Source organism: Hibiscus syriacus, unplaced genomic scaffold (assembly GCF_006381635.1).
Source record: "Hibiscus syriacus cultivar Baekdansim isolate YM2019G1 unplaced genomic scaffold, ASM638163v2 tig00116958_pilon, whole genome shotgun sequence".
NCBI lineage: Eukaryota > Viridiplantae > Streptophyta > Magnoliopsida > Malvales > Malvaceae > Hibiscus > Hibiscus syriacus.
Genome location: NW_024063484.1, coordinates 2192937 through 2216988, shown reverse-complemented (window position 1 = coordinate 2216988; position 24052 = coordinate 2192937). Strand labels below are relative to the sequence as shown.

Below are 24052 nucleotides of genomic sequence, written 5' to 3'. Positions count from 1 at the left end.
GAAATCTCAGTTCTAGAGTTTTGGTATTTAAAGTTTTAGTTCAATTAGGTACGTAAAGTTGATTTATGGATTCAAATTTTACTTTTTTTTACTTGGTACTTGTGGTAAATGATTTAGTTGAACCAAATTAAACAATGAAATTAAATTTGTGACCGTAAAAATTTAATATAGTATCTAAATGGACCAAGAATGCTTAGGGAGTTAGGGAAGTACCGAGTTCAAGTACTAAATGTATGTTTACCCTTGTACATGAGCTATTGTTTGTTTGTTAAAAAAATGAAGTTTCACGAGCACCTTGGACTGGTGATGACTGATGAGTACACTATTTATATATTTAAAATTTTAAAATATAATAAATTATTATTTGATACATTAATCATAAAGGATTTAAAATAAAAGGGGTTAAACAAAATTAATAGCATAAAGACTTAAACCGAATGAACCGATAACGTAAAATACCATTTACCTTTAATTTTTTCGGTGACCAAAGTCGGTCAAACTGATAACAAAAGGAACTATCGACATAGTTTACCCTTTTTTTCATTCGAATTGCTTCTTTCGTGGATAGGAGTGGATATGCTTATAAATATCAATTTGATAAGAGGTTATTGATTTTTTTTGGTACATAGAGGTTATTGATTTTAATTTATAGATTTTTATCTTTTTTTATGTTATGTAGTTTATATCTTTAGAGTTTTAATTTTAAAAGTTATTATATGTATACTTGTATTTAAATTTATAATCTTTAAAATTTATAATAGTAATTCAAAAAAATTATAATAGTAATAATAATATATAAATTGAATTAAAGTTAAATTGATTAAATTATAAATTTTCAACTTTTAAGAAGTTCGTACATTAGCGATGTGAATTCATGATTACCACATGGATTTCTTTAAAATCAAATTGAATTGAAAATGTTGATATTCATATTTAAGAAAAGGGTGGAAATTGAGGTTATTTAATGAAGGGTAAACTAAATGGATAATCCCTTATGTTTTTGGTCTGATCGATTTTGATTATCGGTTTTAAAAAAAATTGTTTTGGTTCTTTAAGTTATCGATCCATTCGATTTTAATTCCTCGACTGTTAACTTTCATTAACCTACTAACAAAAGTCTGAGTTGACAATTAAAAAAAATCCATATGTTTTCAATTTAAAAGTAAAAGAAATACATGTGTCTTGTTCGTTTGCTTCAATGGACAAAAACCGAATAGGCAGATAATGTAAGGGACTAAAATCATTTTCCTTTTGACTGGTGACCAAAATGGATGGAACTGAAAACATAAGGGATCATTAGTATAATTTATTTTTAATGAGGAATTTAGTAGCAGAAGGGAAGAAGAAAGGGTTTCGGTTTACAGATTGGAAAATGGAATTGGATTGGTTGGTGCTCACCCTAAACACTACTTGTCTCTCTAAATATCAAAATTATATTAATTGAATAAAATTAGATAAGCATGAATCGAGCGATTCTGGTGATTAAGGAATTATTATTATTCTTTAAAGTTTCGGGTTTGAGCATAAAGAATATCAAAATTATAAACGTTTAATGTTAAATAGTTGAGAGTTATCTTTAGATAAATAATTAATAAAAATTGATAATAATGATAATAATAGGGTAACAAAAATGAATTTAATAGATGAAATTAAAATTTATTCATGAACAGCCGTTGCACTGTCATTTATACTGGTAGCCATGTCGGTTACAAGTGCCAACCCAGCTCTTTTGTCCTTTCCCATTTTCAATTTTAATATGAAAAAGGCTTAATACCTAAATAAGTGGCCAAACTATGTCTTTTATGCTAAATAAGTGCCTACAATTTTTTTACCCATCCAGGTGCCTAACGTTACAAACGTTACCCTTTTAGTTGCCCAAGTCGTCAATACCGTTAGTTTTCCCTGTTAAGTACCACATATCAACACCTGATAATTTTAAAATTTATTTTTATAAAAAAATATTATTATGTTTATAAAAAACCCTATCTTTTCTTATTTATAAAACAACCCAAAATACTAAATCCTAACCTTAATCCACCGTCGGTGCCTTCTCTGACCACCACCGTCATCGTCGACATAGTCTTTGACATCATCCTAGTTACACGCCGTCATAGTTTTCGTCGATTAACGGTCAAAATCACATGGGATCACGATTTTCATCCTAAGTTTTGTGAGATTTAAAAAGTCGATTTGTGGTCGATTGGTCATCAGCTGGTCACGATTTCATAGGGGTTATGGTCATCGAGGGAGCTTCTTCGACGATAAAGGGCGGCGTTCGAAGTGGATTTAGGGGTTGAAATGAAAGTTTTCAAAGTTTAGGGGTTATTTTGAATTTTATATTTTTTTCTTTTTTAAAAATATATATTTTTATTTTTTAAAACTTATATAAAAATTTTAAATTTGCCAGGTGTTGACATGTCTCACTTAACGGGAAAACTAACGACGTTGACGACCTGAACACCTAAAAGGGTAACATTTGTAATGTTAATCACCCGAATGAAAAAAAAAACGTAGGCACTTATTTGGTACAGAAGGGATAGTTTGGGCACTTATTTGAGAATTAAGCCTATTAAATAATAAAAACATATGAAATTTAATATAAACCCACCAAAAATCAAAGCAGCAGTGAAGAAAGCTAACAAAACAACCATAGCTGCCATTGCTCATAGCAGTAGCCGAGAAAGAAAATCAGAGAGAGAGGGATCTTCAAATTTGGTAATGGCCGCATTCAATTGTAAGCTTGTTTTGATCTGCGCGACGCTCGTGGCGGCGGCGGCGATAGCCGTCGATGCGAGTGGGGACCGCCATCAACACTCCACCCTGGGGTGGTTACCCACCGGATCTCCATGCGAGGGATCCATGGCCGAATGCTTTGCCGGGGAAGAATTCGAGCTGGATTCGGAGATCAGCCGGCGCATATTAGCGTCCGCCAGGTACATCAGCTACGGCGCGCTGCAGAGAAACACCGTGCCTTGCTCCCGGCGCGGCGCTTCCTACTACAATTGCCGGCCTGGAGCTCAGGCGAACCCTTACAACCGTGGCTGCAGCCGTATTACGAGGTGCAGGCGCTGAATGAGCGTTTGGTTTTTACACTCGAAGAAGACGAAAGAGTTAGATCGGTGGGTAGTGAAATCCGGTAACGGCTCTTTCTTGTTATTGATTAAAATATTATTATTATCTTAATTTAATTTTAACTTTGCACATCTCTTTTGCTCACAAGATCTCTGACCTACTATTTATTTTGCCTTAATTTTCAGTTTAGCCCTAAACTATAACCATTTACTCACTTTTGTGCTTGAACTCATCATTTTTCATAATTCACCTGCACACGACCTTAAAATTAGGTCGATAATATCAACCAATATAAATGTGATACATTCATGTCATATATTCTTTTTTTAAAAAATTTTAAGGTGAAATTTAGGCGAAATGTGTCACGCTTTACCTCGATATACTTATCAAAATAAATTTTAATTATTTTTGTATGATATATTTAAAGCTTTTTTGTTAAAATTCGAAGTAAATCAAATCATATTTTCGTTATGTTAGGATAAGATCAGATTAAGTACTAAACCTTTTGTTTTGTTTTTCTGTGTTAAAGGGTAATTTTGAAATGTATTCATAGTATAAGAACTGTGATGTGTAATTAACAAAAGAACAAGTATATGTTTGTTTATTTCTTTTCTTGGGTGACTAATAATTGGGTTTGTGAATTTTGAGGGATTTGGCTTATTATTAGTTAAAAGAAATTTGGGTGGGGGAATCGATTTATTATATTTTTGGTTGGTTTGTGAAGGGTAGATACATTTGAGTTGTCGATGGTTAGAGATAGGATGTATTTGTTTCGGTTCGGTTTTTACTAAAATATAAATCAAACAATAGAATTGCCCGTCCAACTCAGTTGGTAGAGTGCAAGACTCTTAACCTTGTGGTCGTGGGATTGAGAGTCCCACGGTGGGCAATTCATAATTCTGATTGCCGGAAGTCTTCTACGGAAGCTGCTCTCAATTTGGCGTTGGGGGTAGCCTACTACCTTATCTCACCCCATTATATCCCATTATATATGAGAATAGGGTCAGCTAATTTTTAAATCAAACAATACTTTGCAGATTTTTAAAAATGGGAATCGAAATCAAAACAGAATGACATAAAAATCACAATTTTCGATTATTGACATTTTTTGCTGTTCATTATTTTTCAAATCAATCATACAAAAAAACAAATTTAAAACTTAAATCGAGTGTAAATATATAAATTTAAATTTTCAAAAAAGCATTATTAGTTTTAATATTTTATTTTATTTAAAATTATCTTATAATAAATTCAAAATGAATGTGTTTTAGATACTTATTATCTTTTATTTTTTAAATTTGGTTTAATTCGGTTCAAGCGATTTCCATATGAAAAAATTGAAAACTAAAGGAATTACATATTTATTTTTTAAACCAAACCGAAACTAAACCGTAAATTAAAAAACCAGAATCGAAACGAATAATCTGATTCGAACCAATTTTTCAATTTTTTCGGTTTCGACGTAGTAATTCTAATTTTTCAAGGGGACGACTGTCCCTACCGTTCCTCCTCGATCCAACCCTTGATATGGACTAATTGTCCAATAAATCAAATATCATTAATTATAAAGGAATTGAGAAAAAAAACATTTGTTTGTTTATAAATCTCTTTTGAATTGAAGATGTTTTGCAAGGATTAATGGTTTATTTTGTGATCAATCTTTGATTATTTTATAGTCTACGTGTTGGGTGATATAGGGTTAGTTGATTTATATTGGTTCAATGGCTAATTTCAGTGATTATTCTGATTCATAGCACAACTGCAATGGATGGTTCATTGAACTTAAATTCATTCACATGGTGCAGATGATGGACTGAATTGTTCAAATGCAAAATATAGAGGTTTCTTTGGAGGTGAAATCAAAAGGGTACCTTTTTTTTTAGGAAAAAAATGTAGGTGTCTTTATTTGGGTAGTTCTATATTACGGTATTCTTAATATACGGCTTAGGAAAAACATTATCGGAAATATTAATATTTTTTTAATATTTTCGGTAAAAAAATTATCTGAAATATTATTTTTTTTACCTAAAACATTAATATTTTTTAATATTTCCGGTAAATTGTCCAATATTAACATTTTCGGTAGAAAAAATAATATTTTAGGTAACGCTTTACCGGATATGTTAAATATTTCTGATAAAATTTCCAATAATAATATTTCTAATAAAAATAATAATTTTTTAATAATTTTTTACCAAATATATTAAAAAAAATAATAGTATTTTTAGTAATATATTTCTTTAACACTATATTAAGACGTTGACACTTAGACTTTTACCCTTTCTTTACATGGCAGTTGAATGATTAAATGGCTCTTTTAAATAAACGATGGGTCCATCAGTCTCATTGCCTAAACGTTAGGCAATGATCAAATCAAATGCCATTTCAGTCCATCAGTGATGACCGTACATGCAATAATTAGTGATCAGTTAAATTTTAGGGTTAATTATATTAATTTAATAAAATATGAGACATAATTACTTTCATTTTTATTTAATTAAAATATAATTATTTTTTTTATTTAATTAAGATGTAATTATTATAGGTTAATTGTTATTACTAATCAACAAAATATGTGGCGTAATAGTTGATATAATCACGCATTTAGTCTATATTATTTATATATTCTCTTAATTTAGTTATACTTTTAAATAAATTATAATATAAAATATATATTTTTAAATTAAAATAAAATATTTTAAATTAATTAATAATAAAATATATTTAACAATTTAATAATAAAAATATTTTTAAGTTAATATATATAAAATATTATGAATTTAAATATTTATACACTAAAATACAAAATATATACACCACGTTTTTCTACTTTAGACCAATCAATGACCTTGTCTTAATGGTCGGATACATGTTTAGTTTTCTGAGTGACCAAGTTTTAAATCATTCTTGCCCTAATTTGTTTTCCTTTGTTTTCTTTCAACTAGAGGGAACACTTTTATTGGTGAAAATAAATATATTAAATTAAAATAAGGTTAGTCCTCAAATCGAATGGTGACATGTGACATCATATGATTAGAGGAATAAATTTATTTTAATTTATTAAAAGTATGACTAAATTGAGAGATTATATAAATAACTGAGACTATATGTGTGATTATATCAAAATATTTAACTGTTGTTAACGGCAGTTAACTCGGGTGACCACATCTTAATTAAATAAAAACGAAAGTGATCATATCTTATGTTTTTCAAAATCAATGACCAAAAGTGGACAAAACACAAACATGAGTGATCATATGTGTAGTTAACCCTAAGTTTTATTAGGTGTAATACAAAAATAAATGTCTAAATTATACCTAAAGTTACTTTTTGGTTTTTAAATTTTTTTTCGTTAAAAAATAGATGTTTAACGTTTTCTTCGTTGTACTTTTAGATGCTTACCGTTAAAAAAATTTAAGTGACACATGTAATGTTTAATTTTTTTAAAATATTATTTAAAATTATATATTTTTTAAAATTTTTAAACATGTGTCACTTAATGTCTTTTTTAACAGTAGACACCTAAAAACGTTAGGTACTTATTTTTAGCGAAAAAAAATCTTTAAACACTAAAAATTAACCTTGAGTATAAGTTAGATACTTATTTTTACATTAAACCATTTTATTATTAATCCTTGTATAGCACATATATTAAAAATATTATTATATATTTCCCACGCTCTATTTCCATTCGTTCCAACCATTGGGCGAACTAACACCTTATGACTCTCATCTTCATCTTCATCTTCATCGACTCCAATTCTAAGATTTGTTAAGGATGTCATTTCATAAATCAATTATATTATTATTCTCGATATTTCACATCAAATTTTGTTGAACATTCTCTTAAATCGAATTAATCCCTTTTTATAATTGAGAACAATCTCCTCAAGTGATCATAAATGGAATAGATTGATTCAATTTGTACTTCTATTTTAGGTAGTGACAGATCTAAAAATATTTTTTAAGGTGGACATCCATCAATATTCGTACTTCAATTTTAAGACACGAATCTATAGTTTATCTCTATATATCATCATATTAAAATCAATTTTCATAAAGAACAAACAAATATTGTGAGAGAATCCCCTTGATGAGTCCCACGAGATGGTTTGAAGGATGCCGTCATAGCATTAAGGATATGCATGGGTCGGGTTAGGTCAAGCTTCCAATCAATCCGTCCTAATCTAAAAATTATACACATTCCACTCGACTTGAATTCAATCGAAAAGTTATACACGTTCTACTTGATCTGAACCCGACCCATCCTTTTGATAAAATACGAATACGATCTAATCTGACTCAAAATAATATATTTTATAAAAAAAATATTATTTTCATTTAATAAAAAATAGAGATTTAATTGATTTTATGTAAATCTTTGAAAAGACCGATATCCATTAGTGTATCACTAATAATAGATTAATTTAATTTGTCATATGTTTGTTCCGAGTCTATTTTAATTTTAATTCTCTCAGCTCACTCCGTTGAATATATCATTCCTTGATAAATTTTAAAATATTTTTAAGATGTATATATATATTAACAATATAAAAGTTTTGTATGAAATGAATACAAATAAAATTTAAGTTGAACACTATCAATAAAATAAATAATAAATTAAATAAAATTTAAATTTTAAAATAAACACTTATCCCCTCTAAATTACTCATGGACCCACTACTACTTCTTGGATAATAATAATAACATAAGGAATATTTCTCTTTGGGGGGTTCTCTAAAATCCATCACGACTGTAAAGGTTCAAGACAATTCACGATCACCTTTGTCATTGTATTATAAAGAACAATGCATAAATTAAAATAAACTGTTTAATTAAAATCGGTTGCCACGGCAAAAATTTTAAGGGTTAATTGCATGAATGATCACTTATGTTTGTGTTTTGTCCACTTTTGGTCACTGATTTTAAAATACATAAGATATGATCATTTTTCGTTTTTATTTAAATAAGATACAATAACTTTCGTTTTTATTTAATTGAGATATGTTCACCATGGGTTTATTGTCGTTAACATTTAACAGATTAAGCGACGTGGCAGTTAAATAGTTTGGAATAATCAGACATTTGTTTCCTGTTATTTACATAATCTATCAATTTAATCATTTTTAATAAATTAAAATAAATTATATATATATATATATTTAAAAGTTTTGATAAGAATAAAATATATATTTTAAAATAAAATAAAATATTTTTTAAATTGAATGAATAATAAAATATATTTAATAAGTTAATATAAAAAATATTTTTAAAGTTAATCTATATAAAATATTATGAATTTAAGTTAAATATTTATACACTAAGATACAAAATATATACATCATGTTATCTATTTTAGATTAAACATTGGTCGTGGCATCAATGACATGTGACATCATTCGATTGAATGATTAAATTAATAGAATATGTAAATAACATTGATCAAATGTGTGATTATACCAAAATATTTGTCTGACATGTCACCTAATTTGTTAATTGTTGACAATTATTAACCCATGGTGACCAAATCTTAATTAAATAAAAAGGAAAGTGAACATATCTTATTGAAATAAAAAAGAAGGCAATCATATCTTATATATTTTGAAATCAGTGACTAAAAGTAGATAAAACAAAAACATAAGTGATTATCTGTGTAATTAACCCAATTTTTAAAAAGTTCAATTCATTCCCTCTTGGCATATTTCAGTTGCTCATCAGAGCTAACATAAACATCATTCACTTTCAACTCATTCTCATTTTCTTGGATAAACTATCACTTTTAGCTCGTTTTAGTTTCTAAACTTTCGATTTTTTCAAAACAATGCCCAACGTTTAGTTTCTGTTTCATTTTAACACTTCGCCGTTAAAAAATTAATGGGTGATTTACATTTGACACATTTTTATGGGTATTTTGCATCATTCATTACTCAACTATATTCTTACTTCTATTTTGGTCACTAAAGTTTAAATTTTTAATCTAATTACTTAACTTTCAAATTACTCCTAATTTAAACCCTCTAACTTTAAAATTTATTTTTTATTTTTAATTATGTATTAATAAAATAATAATAAAAATTTTCATGTCACAAAAATTATTAATAAAATAAATTAAAGTGATTAAAATAGGAGCAATTTGAAAGTTGAGTAGTTAAATTGAATTTTTTAAACTTTAGTACCAAAATAGAAGTGAAAAGATAGATGAGTAATGAATGATGTAATTTGCTCATAAAAATGTAGTTCCGTTAAGTTTTTAATAGCGAGGTACTAAAATGAAACAAAAACTAAACGTTAGACATGATTTTGAAAAAATTAAAAGTTTAACTACTAAAACGTATCAAAACTAATAGTTTAATTACTAAATGTGTGTTATATACTTTTTTTTTCTAGTTCATACAAAAAAATCTGAATAATTAAGATTTAGACTTTGTGAATATCATTTAACCGAGCAATCAATTCTCTTTATTATTCTCATTTTTCTAGGTTAATTACTAGGGTGCGTTTGGTTCACGGAATGTAAGATTATCAGTGAGAATAAAAGATTACCAGAGAATATGATTACTGGGAATATTGTATTGTGTTTGGTTGGTTTAGCAGGAATGTAAGATTACCGTGTTTGGTTAAAGGAATAAAAGATTATTGGAATGTATATTTGACCAAATTGTCCTTGTTATATATTTGTTTTTTTAACAAGTTGGAAAATATTTATATATTTTCTTTAAAAAAATTTAAATTCATAAAATTTATATAATTTTTTTACAAAATTGAAAATATAAAAAGGTTTAATGAAAGGGTAAAATTTTATTTTAACCCCTGAACTTCATATAAAATTTTAATTATAGATTTTTTTGTAAATCTAAAATAGTTTAAAAATAAATTTGTAATTTAACCTTCGTAGAATTTTTATTATTCAATGACAAAAGAAGAATATTATTGGAAAAAAAATTTAAGTGCATTTTAGTCCAAAACGCCGATAATCCAACAATACCTAATGGGAGGGAGGTAATGACATTCCCGGTAATATACCCCAAAAAATTCACTATTGGTAATAAAACATTACCGAGAATGACATTCCCGGCCAACCAAACGGGAAATGAGAATCTCACATTCCCCGAACCAAACAGCCCTAAGTGTTTAGATGTTACTGAACCAGTTTTCCATTTTGTTTCAGAAACCGGATTCCGGTCCGACTATCCTGTTTTGGTTCCTCTTCCAGTGCACGATTTGGAATTTGGATTTAAAAAAAAGATATAAAAACCTTAAATTTACCCTAAAATTCACCCTAGCGTTAGGTCATCAAGTTGAAGACTTTAAAAATGATATTGAAAGCTTAAGCAATTTGCCCAGAAATGGGTTTAAATGGGGCTTCAAAGCAATTTTTTTTTATTTTAAAAAAAGCGTTAGAAGAAAGAGGAGGAGAAGAATAAGGGAGGGTTAACAGAAAAATCTAATGGGATGTAACGGTAGGGATCTTAGTGAAAACGAATTACAAATTCGATAATTATATTGTAAGTTTTAAAAGTTGAGTGACCAAAATACAAGTACCATAAAAGTTTAGAGACTATTTATATACTTTATATTTTTTAAAAATATAGTTATATGATCAAAACAAAATCAAACTGATAATTAAATGATTAAATATGTAATTTATTTAAAATTTTATAAAGATTGAATTAAATTAACTAAAATTTACTGTTTTTGGTAAATTGTTTGATTGACAACTAAAATTAGTACCCAAAGACTGATTTGTTGTTGTTTATTGCACAGCTTGATGAATCTAACCAAGCTTGATAGTCGAGTCCCGCCGGTCATCACACAGGTCTCCTCCGAAGCCATCTCGGCCACAAAAAAGGCTCCCGATGCAGCCTGCGGCGTGGCTTCCGATGTCCGCCATGTCGGGGTGGTAAACACGGCTATTTGACATAACTGACACCGTTTTTTTTTAATTTTCCCTTTCTGACACCGTTTGATCAATATTTCCAAAAGTAGCACCCTTTCTGCTGAGTTGGCAAAGGCGCGTCCCCGGGGACGCGCTTTACCCGTGTTTTCGCTGAGTTGGATGCCACGTGTGGAAGGCGCATCCCCGGGGACGCGCCTTTGCCAACTCAGCAGACACGTATTTTGTTTAATAATAAATAGTTTATTTTTATTATTATTATAAATTAATAATATATTATGTAAAATGTTTCGATTATAATGTAAGAATTATCAAATGTATTTTGTTAATGTGTGTTAAAGGTGGAGTGAATTATCTACATTAATATGATATAACAATATATGAAAATTATTGTAGTTATAGGAAAAATGTATGAAATTATAATATTACACATATGGTTATATTATTATTTTTGATTTTGATTATCGATCTATTAATTTTATCAGTTAATTATTTAAATGTTATCAATCTAGTCATCTCATATCAATATTTAACGAAAATATTGATGCATAAGTTAATAAATTAGTATAATTACATATTTAATCTTCAAGACTTACATATTTTATAAAATTAGTCTTATTGAAAATTTAATTTAATAAATTTAATCCTCCAATCAGAACATGAAATGTGTCATCGTATACATAAATTTTTTAATAACTTTTAATTTGTTTAATTTAATATTTTTCTCTATTTAGAAGGTGGAATTATTATTATATTTTAAAAAAAATATAACTAATAATATTAATTATTATATTAAATAAATATATTAAATATATTTATGTATTTAAAAGTTTAAAAAAATTATTTAGGTGTACATACATTGACAAATTATATAAATGCAATAACATTAAATTATTAGAAACAAAAACATTCATTTAAATACAATATTAATTACATAAGAGTTAACGGTTATATGATGATAACAGAGCTGGACATTTTTTTCTATTGTGCCCGATGTTTCTACAATGCCCACATCGTTTTTGTTCTGTTGACTTCTCCCGAATATCCATATCACAATGTATTCTAGTAGATTTTGGATGACCTGAGTCCCTCAATAGCAATGGATCTGGTACAATTGTAAGCCAAGTTTGAATCTCATTTGGGTCTCTTTCGTTTCCTATGGGCGGAAACTCAAATTCATATACCTTGAATACTTGTGAAAGTTGGTATACGGGATCAACATAATTTTTGTAGTCCAAATGCGAATGTGAGCAAGCAGCAATGACATGAGAGCATGGATATTTGAGTGCTTGAAAGAAACCACAATCGCACCACCTCTCTTGCAGATTAACTCTGAAAGAGTTAGCTTCAATCCCTTGCAGGGGACGTGGCATTTCGGTTACACGAAACAATTCACGGGTGTGAGAAAAATTTGTAACTAACATCCCATTTGATGCAGCCACTTTTTTCTGTAAATCAACTACTAGTCTTGGGTGGTAAATATGTCCGTTTTGCATCCAAGTAAGAGCTTGTCCACCGAGCTTTGCAAAGAGTTGACCCAAACGAAAATAAGTCGTTTTAACCAACGCCGTGACTGGTAAATGACGCACCCCCTTTAAGGTTGAATTTATTGCTTCAGCCAAGTTTGTTGTCATATGACCATAGCGATACCCCCCGTCATATGCATTTGTCCACATTTCTTTGCTGATGTCCATAATGTACTCGCACCCCTTCTTATTTTTGCCAAACAGCTCTTGTAGCATCGACTCAAACATTTGAGGTAAGAGTTCGTAACCTAAGCCATTAAGAATATGTAATAGTTAATATGAAGTATAAATAAGTAATAAGAAATTGATAGAAAAATTGGGAAAAAGTAACATACCCATCCGCACGACTAACTGGCGTTCATCGTTCTTCTTGTATTTTCCGTAATAGTTTGCAGCAATATGACGGACACAATAACGATGTTGAACATGTGGAGGTCTATACATTGTACCCAAAGAGTCCATTGCTGCTTTTATCCCGGCTCTTCGGTCTGAAATAATGCATACTCGTTCTCTGGTGACAATATGTAAACGTAAATTTTTAAGGAAAAAAGCCCAAGACTCAGTGTCTTCTCCTTGAACGAGGGCAAATGCAACAGGAAGAATATTGCGGTTTCCATCTTGGACCACAACCAATAATAAAACTTGCTTGTATTTCCCATACAAGAAAGTACCATCAATTTGGACAATTGGTTTACAGTACTTGACTGCATTAATACACTGAGGGTAAGTCCAAAAGACTCGGTAAAATTGGCAGCGATCGCGAACCATTCGATCATTCACGTAATGATGTTGAGTTTCGAACTCAACAATTGTCCCGGGATTAAGTCTTTGCACAACATGAAACCAACTGGGCAGCTCGTTGTAAGAGGAATCCCATTCGCCATGAAGTTTGCAAATGGCATTCTGTTTTGCCAACCACGCTTTTTTATATGAGACAGTGTATCCATATTGTGACTGTATAGCAGAAATCAACACTGCAATAACTATATGAGAGCTTTGCTTCACAATGGGCATGATTGCTTGACAAATAATGTTGGAGTCCAAGTTGGGATGATCCTGGTTTATACCTGTTGCACAACATGTATGAGGACCGTTGTATCTGGTTAGTTCCCATAAGTTGTTCTTCCTCTTCCTCTTTGATACACGGACCATCCATTGACATCCGTTGTCACGTTGGACGCAGTAGCAGACATATTTCTCCGTGTTAGATCGATCAACTCGGGACTGAACTGAGTTACGAATATTGTAACTCTTTATTGCCATCATTGCTTCCTCCTTCGATGCGAACTCCATTCCAATATGTAAATTACCGTCATTGACTGATGATTGAAGTCCATAGTTGCCAACATCAGGAAGATCTGGAAATTCAGGCTCATACATTACATCATAATCAGCCTCAAATTCAGGCTCATACATTACATCATAATCAGCCTCGTCATCATCAGAATGTACGTTAAACTGTGGTGAGTCAGGTTCAACGAATAATCTCGTTTCAGCACCATCTGCACCTGGCTCCCGAAGAGGTTCTTCTGGTGGAGATGAGGGTTCCTCCGATAATCCAATGTTGAGGTCAAATAAGTTCCCGCTTGCGTGTCCTCCCCTTGAACTTGAGGCCATTGTATCATGTGGGATGTGAATAGACTATCGTCTCGTTGGCATTTCCATATGTAAGTCGAAAACATTGGCAGATGAATGTCTGCCCCTTGAAGTAGAAGAGATGTTGCCATATGGATTATTGGTGAAGCCACGTGGGTTGAGATCATAAGCAGTTGCAGATGAATGCCTTCCTATTGAACTTGATGGCATGGTATATGGCGTTGGATCCGCCATTAATGATGTGAAATCATTACAGATCAGTTGTGTCGGGCTATCAACTTGATCAGTTTGATATGCAATGCCAAAGTGAGAGGAATATGAGAGACCACGAGTTGCACGAACCTCAATAAAAGTGGCATACATTTCAATAAGAGATTGTGAACTCCCCATATGAGCATCAACCATCATAGAAACATCATCATCGTTTGAAAGCTGAAATGATATATACGTGAGCGGAAAAAGTTCAGTAGGAAATCTGTACTGAAGTGAAGATAGTCTTCTCTGGCCTGCTACACGAATCTTTAACGAAATTTTTGTGATTAACTCCTCAATTGTGATGTTTCTCTTCAAGGTTAAGGGGATATAATGATCTGACTCAAAAACAACCCCCTCTTCAGCTTCCTTAATTTCTCCATCATACAAAACAACAGCAGAAAGATGACTCATTTTCAGAGAATTTGAGAATTTAGAGTTTGGGAATTTGAGAATTTGAAAGATTGTGAACTGAAGTTTATTTTGAAAGTTTATAATACGTTGCATATAATAGTGTCTATAATCGGAGTACTATTCACATGAAGGCGCGTTCCCGGGGGTGCGCCTTCCATTATTTCGTCAGAGAATATGTTATCATTGCCCTATTATGTAACTCATGTCCCACAGGACACTAGATATATCAGTACCTATTATTTCACTATTCACATGAAGGCGCATTCCCGGGGGCGCGCCTTCCATTATTTCATCAGAGAATATGTTATCATTGCCCTATTATGTCACTCATGTCCCTCGGGGACACTAGATATATCAGTACCTATTATTTCACTATTCACATGAAGGTGCGTTCCCGGGGGCGCGCCTTCCATTATTTCATCAGAGAATATGTTATCATTACCCTATTATGTCACTCATGTCCCTCGGGGACACTAGATATATCAGTACATATTATTTCTCAGGGGACATGAAGGCGCGTTCCCTGGGGCGCGCCTTCCATTATTTCATCAGAGAATATGTTATCATTGCCCTATTATGTCACTCATGTCCCTCGGGGACACTAGATATATCAGTACCTATTATTTCTCAGGGGACATGAAGGCGCGTTCCCGGGGGCGCGCCTTCCATTATTTTGTCATAGAATATGTTATCATTGCCCTATTATGTCACTCATGTCCCTCGGGGACACTAGATATATCAGTAAATCAGATAAATTATAACCAAAATTTAACTTCTTTTGAAAGTTCAGCAAGTTAAGAATAACTTAAATTAAAACGTTATGTGAAGTTTGAATAAATTAGATAAAATGTTATGGATAAATTGAATAAATGTGAAGTGATAAGTTGATTGTGACATTGAAATTGTATGGAATGAGCATTGAAATGTGATATTGAATAAATTGCCAATTCACCCCCTCTTGGCCGATTCCGTCGATCGATGAACTCAAAATAAGTTGATTTTAATGTATACGTTTTAATATATATGTTAATGATAAAATCATATGTATGGATAAATTTAATTTCAATTTAAGTATTGTGAACTATAATTGGAATATAACTTTTAATTTCGAATACAATTGGAATATTAAGTTGAAATTTAATGTTAAATTTCGAATACTATAATTTATATTTTAAATTTAAATTTGAATAATATTATTTTTATTTTTATTTTAAATTTTGAATAATATAATTTGTTTTTTAAAAACATTTATCAAACATTTAATGTTAAATGTGAATAAAAAATAACATTAAAAAATATGTATGTAACAACCATGAAACATTTAAATAACATAACCAAATTACATAAAATTCTGAAATATAATTATTTAAATAACATTAAATATAACTGGATCACCGATGTCGTCTTCTCGAATGAGTTTCACATGGCGGTGGTTGTCTATTTCGTGGAGGATTTCTTCGTGGAACTTGTTCTTCAGTCTCCTCATCTTCACTGTCATCATCAGCAGCATTTTCTTCATTTGGTGTAGATGACGCTGAAGGGGCTGAAGGGCCTGTATAAAATAACGACCCTGGAGGAGTGCTAGTAACAATCCCACCGCTCCTCGGGAACTGTGAAAACTGTGGAAACATTGGCATCGATGTCTGTGATCCAAATGGAGATTGAAGTGTCTGCGGAGAAGCACCACCGGCCAAATAAGATGCATATGAACCATATGCTGGATCATTAAACATAGTCGTATATGCACCTCTATATGGTATAAAACCCTACGGGCTAGGCATGTAACCTGGCGGGCTAGGAATGTAACCCTGCGGGCTCGGAATGTAACCCTGCGGAGATGGCATATAAACTGGTGGGCTTGGCATATGAAGTGGAGGGCTGGGCATGTACCCCTGCGGCATCGACGAATAAGGATGTTGTGGTGGGACTGATGCAGAACCGGTAGCGCCTTCTCTCCGTCCACGCGTCGGGGGACGATGATATTGAGACGGTTGACGTCTTTCTCGGCGCCTAGGAATGTTAACCCCTCGTGCTTCCGCCGAAAGTAGAAACAGCTTCCCATTTTCATTAAACCAGTCCATATAGTTATCCGTAACCATATGACCAGTTTTAGCGTAATATTGTCGAGGGGCCACCAGTGTATATCGGTTCTCCCAAAGCGCAATCCAATCTCTGTGTCTCACCACCCAGTTAACATCTTTCTTTCCTCGTCTATCTATGTTATGCACGTCGTCTAAATTCCTAAGAGCTCCAGGAATATATTGCGTACAACCATACTGACGGAGCACGCGATCAACTGGATGCCACTCAATAATAGCATAACATATAAGAGGTATAACCGATATCCATACCTCTAATGACCCACTAAGGTGGGGTGGGATGCAAGCTTTCACTTCATCGCTCGCATAAGGTATCCACTGAAACTGAAATATAAATATACAATTCAAATAAATAAAATATTCTAATTATATCTAACATTTTAAATTAAAATATTAATAATTAAACAAATTTAAAAACATACCTCAGACCCAACTTTCGTATCAATAAGTAAACGAATTTCCTCTAACCCAGTAGGTATACTTTTATGGTCATTTCTTTTCATCGACCACCTATGAAATATAATATAAACTAAATATCACCCTATTTAATTGAAAATATTTAAATCAAAATTTAGTTCGAAAATTACCTCAACAATAAGGGGAATACGTATGGTTCATTCACGATCGGGCATAAGAAAGGCATGCGGAACCACGCCCATGATTGTAGAAGCAGAAGACATCCACCGATAGCAGTTTTCTTATAATTCGTCGCCCGACACATTTCTCTAAAGAGAAATGCCAAAACTGCAGCACCCCAACTATATCTTCCAGCTTCATCAAAATCGATCAGATGCCGCAACCACATACAATGCACCTGGTTGCGAGATTTTTAGGGCATCAATATTCCTCCAATTATTCGTAGAATATATGCCCGAGCACATGCCTTTGCTTGATCCTCTGAAGCATTTTCATTTAAAACCTCAAAATTAGCTTTCAACCAAGATAAAGCTATTCTACCTCCATTAAACTCTGGCGGAGCAACTCCAAGATAATCAATGCACATTGATTGCCAATCACCATCCGCCATACCACACATCATATTTCCGTCGACGGGAAGCCCCAGATGCATAGAGACATCCTCCAATGTAATTGTCGCCTCTCCACATGGAAGGTGAAAAGTGTGTGTCTCGGGCCTCCACCTCTCAATCAGTGCAGAAATTAGGAGAGGTTCGAGTTTGCAACCGCCTATAATTGTTGCAATATACCCGAACCCGGCAGAAGCCAAATATGGCAAAATACGTTCCGGTGTCGGTATACGTGGATTTTTAATAAAAGTCTCTAAAATACGATCAGCATCCTAAATAATATACATTATAAAAAATAAAAATTAATATAAATCCATAATAACTTTAAAATAAAAATAAATTTAAATATTAACATTAATTATAAAAAATATTACCATATCGCTAAAATGTCTGGAGATATGATCAATATCCAATCGCAACAGCATTTCGTTTTCCATTATAACTGTAGACAAAACAATATAATTAGCAAAAAATTAATAATTCTAAATAAATAATAATTATATAAATATTATTTTAATAAAAAAAATAATATTTACATAAATATATTAATATAAAAAATAATAACTATTTAAAAAAATACTAACATAAAAATAAATTTCTTACCACTAATAACAAATTTAAAACTCAAATAGTTGGAGAATTTGAGTTATATAAGAGAGGAGAATATGATTTTGGTGTGAAGAATGAGGGAGGGTTGAGGGGGTTTATATAGGGGAGGAGGAGGGGTAGTTAGGAAAAACGGATGGAGGAATTTATGACATTTAATGGAAGGCGCGTCCCCGGGGATGCGCTTTCCATACGTGTCTGCTGAGTTGGCAAAGATGCGTTCCCGGGGATGCGCCTTCCACACGTGGCATCCAACTCAGCGAAAACACGGGTAAAGCGCGTCCCCGGGGACGCACCTTTGCCAACTCAACAGAAAGGGTGCTACTTCTGGAAATATTGGTCAAACGGTGTCAGAAAGGGAAAATAAAAAAAAACGGTGTCAGTTATGTCAAATAGCCGGTAAACACGGCATCGGGATATGGAAAATCCGTGTACACCAAGGATGAGCCCGCAACAAAAGAGCTTTATGCAAAGTATGTATCATAACCATTTTTCTATGGAACAATTAAATATTGTTTTAAAAACGGTTATTATTTTTAATTTAGAAAATTTGGTTATTTGAAATTAAATTGGATAGAATTGAAAAAAAGAGTCGTCATCGACCTTTGGGTAAGGTAGGTCGAATACTTAAAAACGTCTTTCAAAAATAATTTAAAAAAATTATTTTTAAGACGAAAAACTGGTATGCGTTTACAAAGATTCGATTAAAACGGGTTCGGGAGTCGGTTACAGTCAATGAAGGATTAGCACCCTTGAACTGCCATTTCGATACAATTTAATTTGTCGCTGTCTTAATTGTGAAAATTAAAATTGAAATTTAAAAAATTCAATTCAAATTATTTACCTTTTATCGATTGAAGTTACTACTGAAAAATCAAACAAAATATTAGATGGTAAAATAAAATATTGAATGCTAAACAAAAATAAAAAGTTTAGAAGATTAAATTTTTTTTAAGATAAAAAAATAATAATAAAGTGAAATAATGTCACAAGATAAATAAATAAAAATGAAGAAAATGTTAAAAATAAAAAAATAAAGAAAATAAAGAAAATATTAATTTTTAAAAGAAATAAAAAATAAAAATATATATATAAAATAGGAAATAATAATAATAATAATTTTTATTCTAAAAATGAAGAAAATGTTAAATAATCACCTAGTAATTAGACAAAATACCAAGCACACAAAATTAGTTATTAAAATAAAATTACTATAAAATTAAAAGACCAAATAAAAAAACATAATTTACATTAGTAACCAAAATAAAACACGCATAAATTTCTAAGTCAGATTCGAATAAAAATATAAAAAGTGACTAAAATGCAAAAATTAAAATAACAGTAGCTAAATCAGAAATTAATAATGATTAAATTAAAAAAAACAACATCAACTTATGCATGATTTACCCATTAAGATATGTGAATCAAGAAAAAAACACCTTAGAATCTGGGGACCTTACGCATGATTTACCATTTTTCTATACAACTATAATATATCCCCATTTCCACGTGAAGCAGCCCAGAAACATGCAAACTTCAACAAATTCTTCTGCCCACCGCACGCCAGATCTGCCTCTGGTGGCCGTTGGCCAAAATTTACTGGGAGACTCGTCTCCAAGCGGTGGTCATGGATTCGGGCTCCGTTTAGTCAGGGGGTGCTCCGAACGTCGTGAAATGATAAAAACTCGCTCGGCTTTCCCGGGCTTCGATCTGCGCCGTCCGCAGTTGGATCGAACTCAAATTTCAGTATGTTGCTCCCCTCCTCGAGACGCTCATTCTCACCGTTCGATTCGTCGATCTAACCCTCCGAATGCCGGGGAGATTCCGAAAGAACGGTAAAACGTCTTTTTTCCCTTTTTTGTTATTATTTTTTTATTTGAAAGCTAATAAATGAATAACATAAAATAAGAATACAAAAAAAAATTAACTTTGAAGATTTTTCTCTGTTTTTTATTGATGAATCTCACTCTTCCTTTTATATTTTTTGTTCGGGTTTATATAGCCCGAATTATACATTTTTCTTGCTTTTTTTTTCAACATGTTTGAAATTGTGGCAGTGGCATGTGGATGAAGCGGTGATAGTGGAGAAATCGGTGGATAGCTTCCATAAGGCTTGACGACGGACTGGAAATTGCGGTTGATTTTTTTTGACACGAACAAAATGGGTGTCTACAGTATGAATCCAAAGTCGAACAATGTGTCGTTTCGTCTTGGCATAGACTCAATGAACTTCCTCTGTTCCCTCAAGTCACGTCCGTTGTCGTCCTGAGAGCGGCATATTGCACCGACAAATATAACCGGACGGTGGTTGGCGGTGCAGAGAAAGGGTATAAGGTTGCCTAGTATCTGTCCTTGGTTCCTACTGAGAAGATTGCCAAGGTTTTCAGTGAGCAGAGGAATGAAATAGAACCATTGATATCCCAGAGTTAATTTGCTCTATAATAGTTTTGATTTGTTTTACATTTTACTTGGTACTGTACTGTTCGGAATGCATCATATTTTATAATTTGGTATCATTTGAAATACACCAGTGTAATTTGGTATCATTTGAAATACAGAATGTATCCGTCCATTTAAGGGTGTGAATTCAATCGAGTCGAATAAAAATATTTCGAGTTATTCAAATTAACGAGTCTTATTTTATAACTCGAAATTGATTATAAAACATGTTTTTATTTCTATAAAATAGTTTTCGTTTTTAGTTTTTTGAAAATTATAAAACATGTTTTGTTAATATAAATGAAAAGTTAAATTAAAAAATAAAAATTGTGAAAACATATTTGATATCTAATTTTTTAAAACAGATATAAATAAATAATTAAATTAAAATTTTCATTACATAAATTTAATATATGAGTTATGCAAAAACAATAAATTTGATAAGAAATTTTATAACACAAAAAATTTATTTAATTTTTTTACCAACTGAATCAAACCATCAAGATGATTACATGACAGTTCACAAAGTTTACATGACAATCTACAATGTTGATGTAACAATTCATTATGTTGTTGTGGCAGTTCACGATGGATAATGATGTGATAAATGAGTTTAATTGATGTTTTACTAAGTTTGAGGGCCTAATTAATATTTTAGAAAGTTTGAGGACTTATTTAATTTATTAAAAAATTTAAGGTATTATTTAAATTTAAAATATAAATAATTATTAAAATATTTAATACATTAAATGAAATGACCATCCAGCTCAGTTGGTAGAGCACAAGGTTCTTAACCTTGAGGTCGTGGGATCGTGTCCCACGGAGGGCATTTCATAATTCGGAGGTCTCTTACGGAAGCTGCTCTCAACCTAGTGTTGGGGGTAGCCTACTATCTTACCTCCCCTTACCCCATACATATGGGAAAAAGGGACAGCCATTTAATACATTAAATATAAAAATGCTAAAAAATAATCATTTTTTAGGATGGCGCACGTTAAACCTTCTCTTTCAGTGCATGTTAGCATGACTAATAGCGATTGAAGACGAGGTCATCCCTTTCTTGATTTCTCGATTTGTTGATTCTTTTCTTGCTATTGTTGGTTGTTCTCTGGGGAGTTCTACTGGGCTATGTGAACAGCTGCAGATTGGAGAAGACTATTCGCGGCGGGGAACGAGCAGGAATTAGATTACTTTCCCCCGATGGAGAATGAGGGTTTGTTTGTTGTGAAGCCTATAAAATATGTGTTTGAGGAAGAGATTCTGGAGTGAAGATATACTCTGGTTAGGTAATTCATTGGCTCAATTCCTAATTTTGGATCACTACAAAATATAGTTGAACTGATGTGGGGTAAAGCTGCTCCGGTGAAGGTGAGTATGGCTGGATCGAACTTATTCATTTTTTCTTTTGTCAGTTCTTTTGCCAGGGACTGGGTTTTAGAGAATGGTCCCTGACATGTCCAGCATAAGCCTCTATTCCTCAAGAAATGAGAACCAAACTTGAAGGAGCTGCATTTCGATCTGGATCGAATGCCAATCTGGATCCAATTATACAATGTTCCACTGGAGTTATTTTCGAAGAAGTGACTTAGCTACATCGCAAGTGCAATTGGTAAGCCTTTACACATGGATTCTATTATAGCTTCTAGGGAGAGACTTGAGTATGCTAGAGTTTGTATTGAAATTACTATTGATTCGAAGATATCTGATTGTGTTGATGTGCTACTGTGTGATGAGTCAGTAGCTTGGATTAAGGTCATTATACCTTGGAGACCTACCTCTTGTGTTGAGTGTGGTAGATTTGGTCATTATGTGAAATTTTGTCCTCTAGGGAAAAAGGTGGAACAAGTATGGAGGGTAAAAAGTCATGTGCAAGAGGCAAAACAGAATGATATAGTAAACAATAATGTAGCTGGAAATAAGGGGAAGAATATTAGAAATGATATTGAGGGAAATATCCCTGCTGATCAGATTGTCCTTAGCAATGCTGAAGTGGTTGATGAGATCTGTCCTGGCAAGACTCGAATTGATTATGGAAAAGAGAATATAAGTGGAGCAAAGCAGATTACTCATGAGGAGACATCAAACTCTGTGCATGGTAGCAATCCTCCTATTAAGCGAGGAAGAGGTAGGCCAACCAAAGATGGTAAAGTTGCTATGGAAGATTCCAAGAATAAATTCGAGGTCCTTTGCTCTATTGATCCTTAAAGTTTGCTGCCTGTTGACTCTGGTAAGAAACAGAGAACAACTTCTTTTGGAGTGGCAAAAATTGTACAGGACCTAAAATTAAAGAAGAATGAGCATGTTGATAAAGTTAAGAAAGTAGAGGATAGATGTGGTGTTTCTTCCTCCTCCATTATCTCATGTTAGTATGCTTTTGGAACATATGAGGATTTAATAATCCTCACAAGTAAAGGAAAGTATTGAGATGGGCTGTTAGTTGCCAAATAAGCATTTTATGCCTGCTTGAAACAAGAGTTAAAGAATGAAATTCTGTTAATATTCTGAATCAGGGATTTAATGATTGGGACTCTTGCTGTAATTACAGTCAAGCTGTTAATGGTCGTATCTGGGTACTTTGGCATCGAAGTTTAAACTGTTCTATCGTTTCTGTGTTTGATCAAAGTGTTTATGTTAAAGGTACATTTGGGGGAAGCAGCTTCTGCTTAATTGCAGTATATGGTTTGAACGATGGTAATGATCGGAGGCAGCTATGGAATCAACTAAACTCATTGGGATGTGTTGTGGGGAATTTTCCATGGCTTATAGGAGATGATTTTAATGTCATCTTAAGTACTGAGGAAAACTCAGTTGGTGTTAATGCATCAACTATTGCAAATATTGTTGATTTTCGGAATTGTGTAGAAAATCTAGGGATTTTCGACCATCCTTTCTTTGGACCACTATTCACTTGGTCAAATAAGCAACAAGATGCTTACCTATCCCGCAAATTGGATCGTGTGATGGTGAATTTGATCTGAATTGAAGCATTCCCTGACTCAGATGTAGAGTTCCATGCCCCTGGTGACTCGGACCATTGCCCAGCTTTGGTTTGACTGCACAAGGTCGCCCCTGTAGCTAGGCCTAAACCATTCAAATTCTTTATCTTTTGGGCATTGTATCCTGAATTTC

The 24052-nt window shown here is 32.2% G+C and overlaps 1 protein-coding gene and 1 pseudogene across 1 annotated transcript; both read left to right on the top strand.

Annotated features, from left to right (window-relative positions):
• Positions 1-2642: 2642 nt before the first annotated feature.
• LOC120189482 (rapid alkalinization factor-like) lies at positions 2643-3200 on the top strand. Its single transcript, XM_039192759.1, has one exon. The coding sequence runs from the start codon at positions 2719-2721 to the stop codon at positions 3070-3072; it is 354 nt and encodes a 117-aa protein (XP_039048690.1). The 5' UTR covers positions 2643-2718; the 3' UTR covers positions 3073-3200.
• Positions 3201-10837: 7637 nt separating this feature from the next.
• LOC120189523 lies at positions 10838-20942 on the top strand (annotated as a pseudogene).
• Positions 20943-24052: the final 3110 nt, after the last annotated feature.

Bases quoted from the DNA above. Each gene is read 5' to 3' on its own strand.
- LOC120189482 (XM_039192759.1), top strand. From the start codon at position 2,719: ATGGCCGCATTCAATTGTAAGCTTGTTTTGATCTGCGCGACGCTCGTG.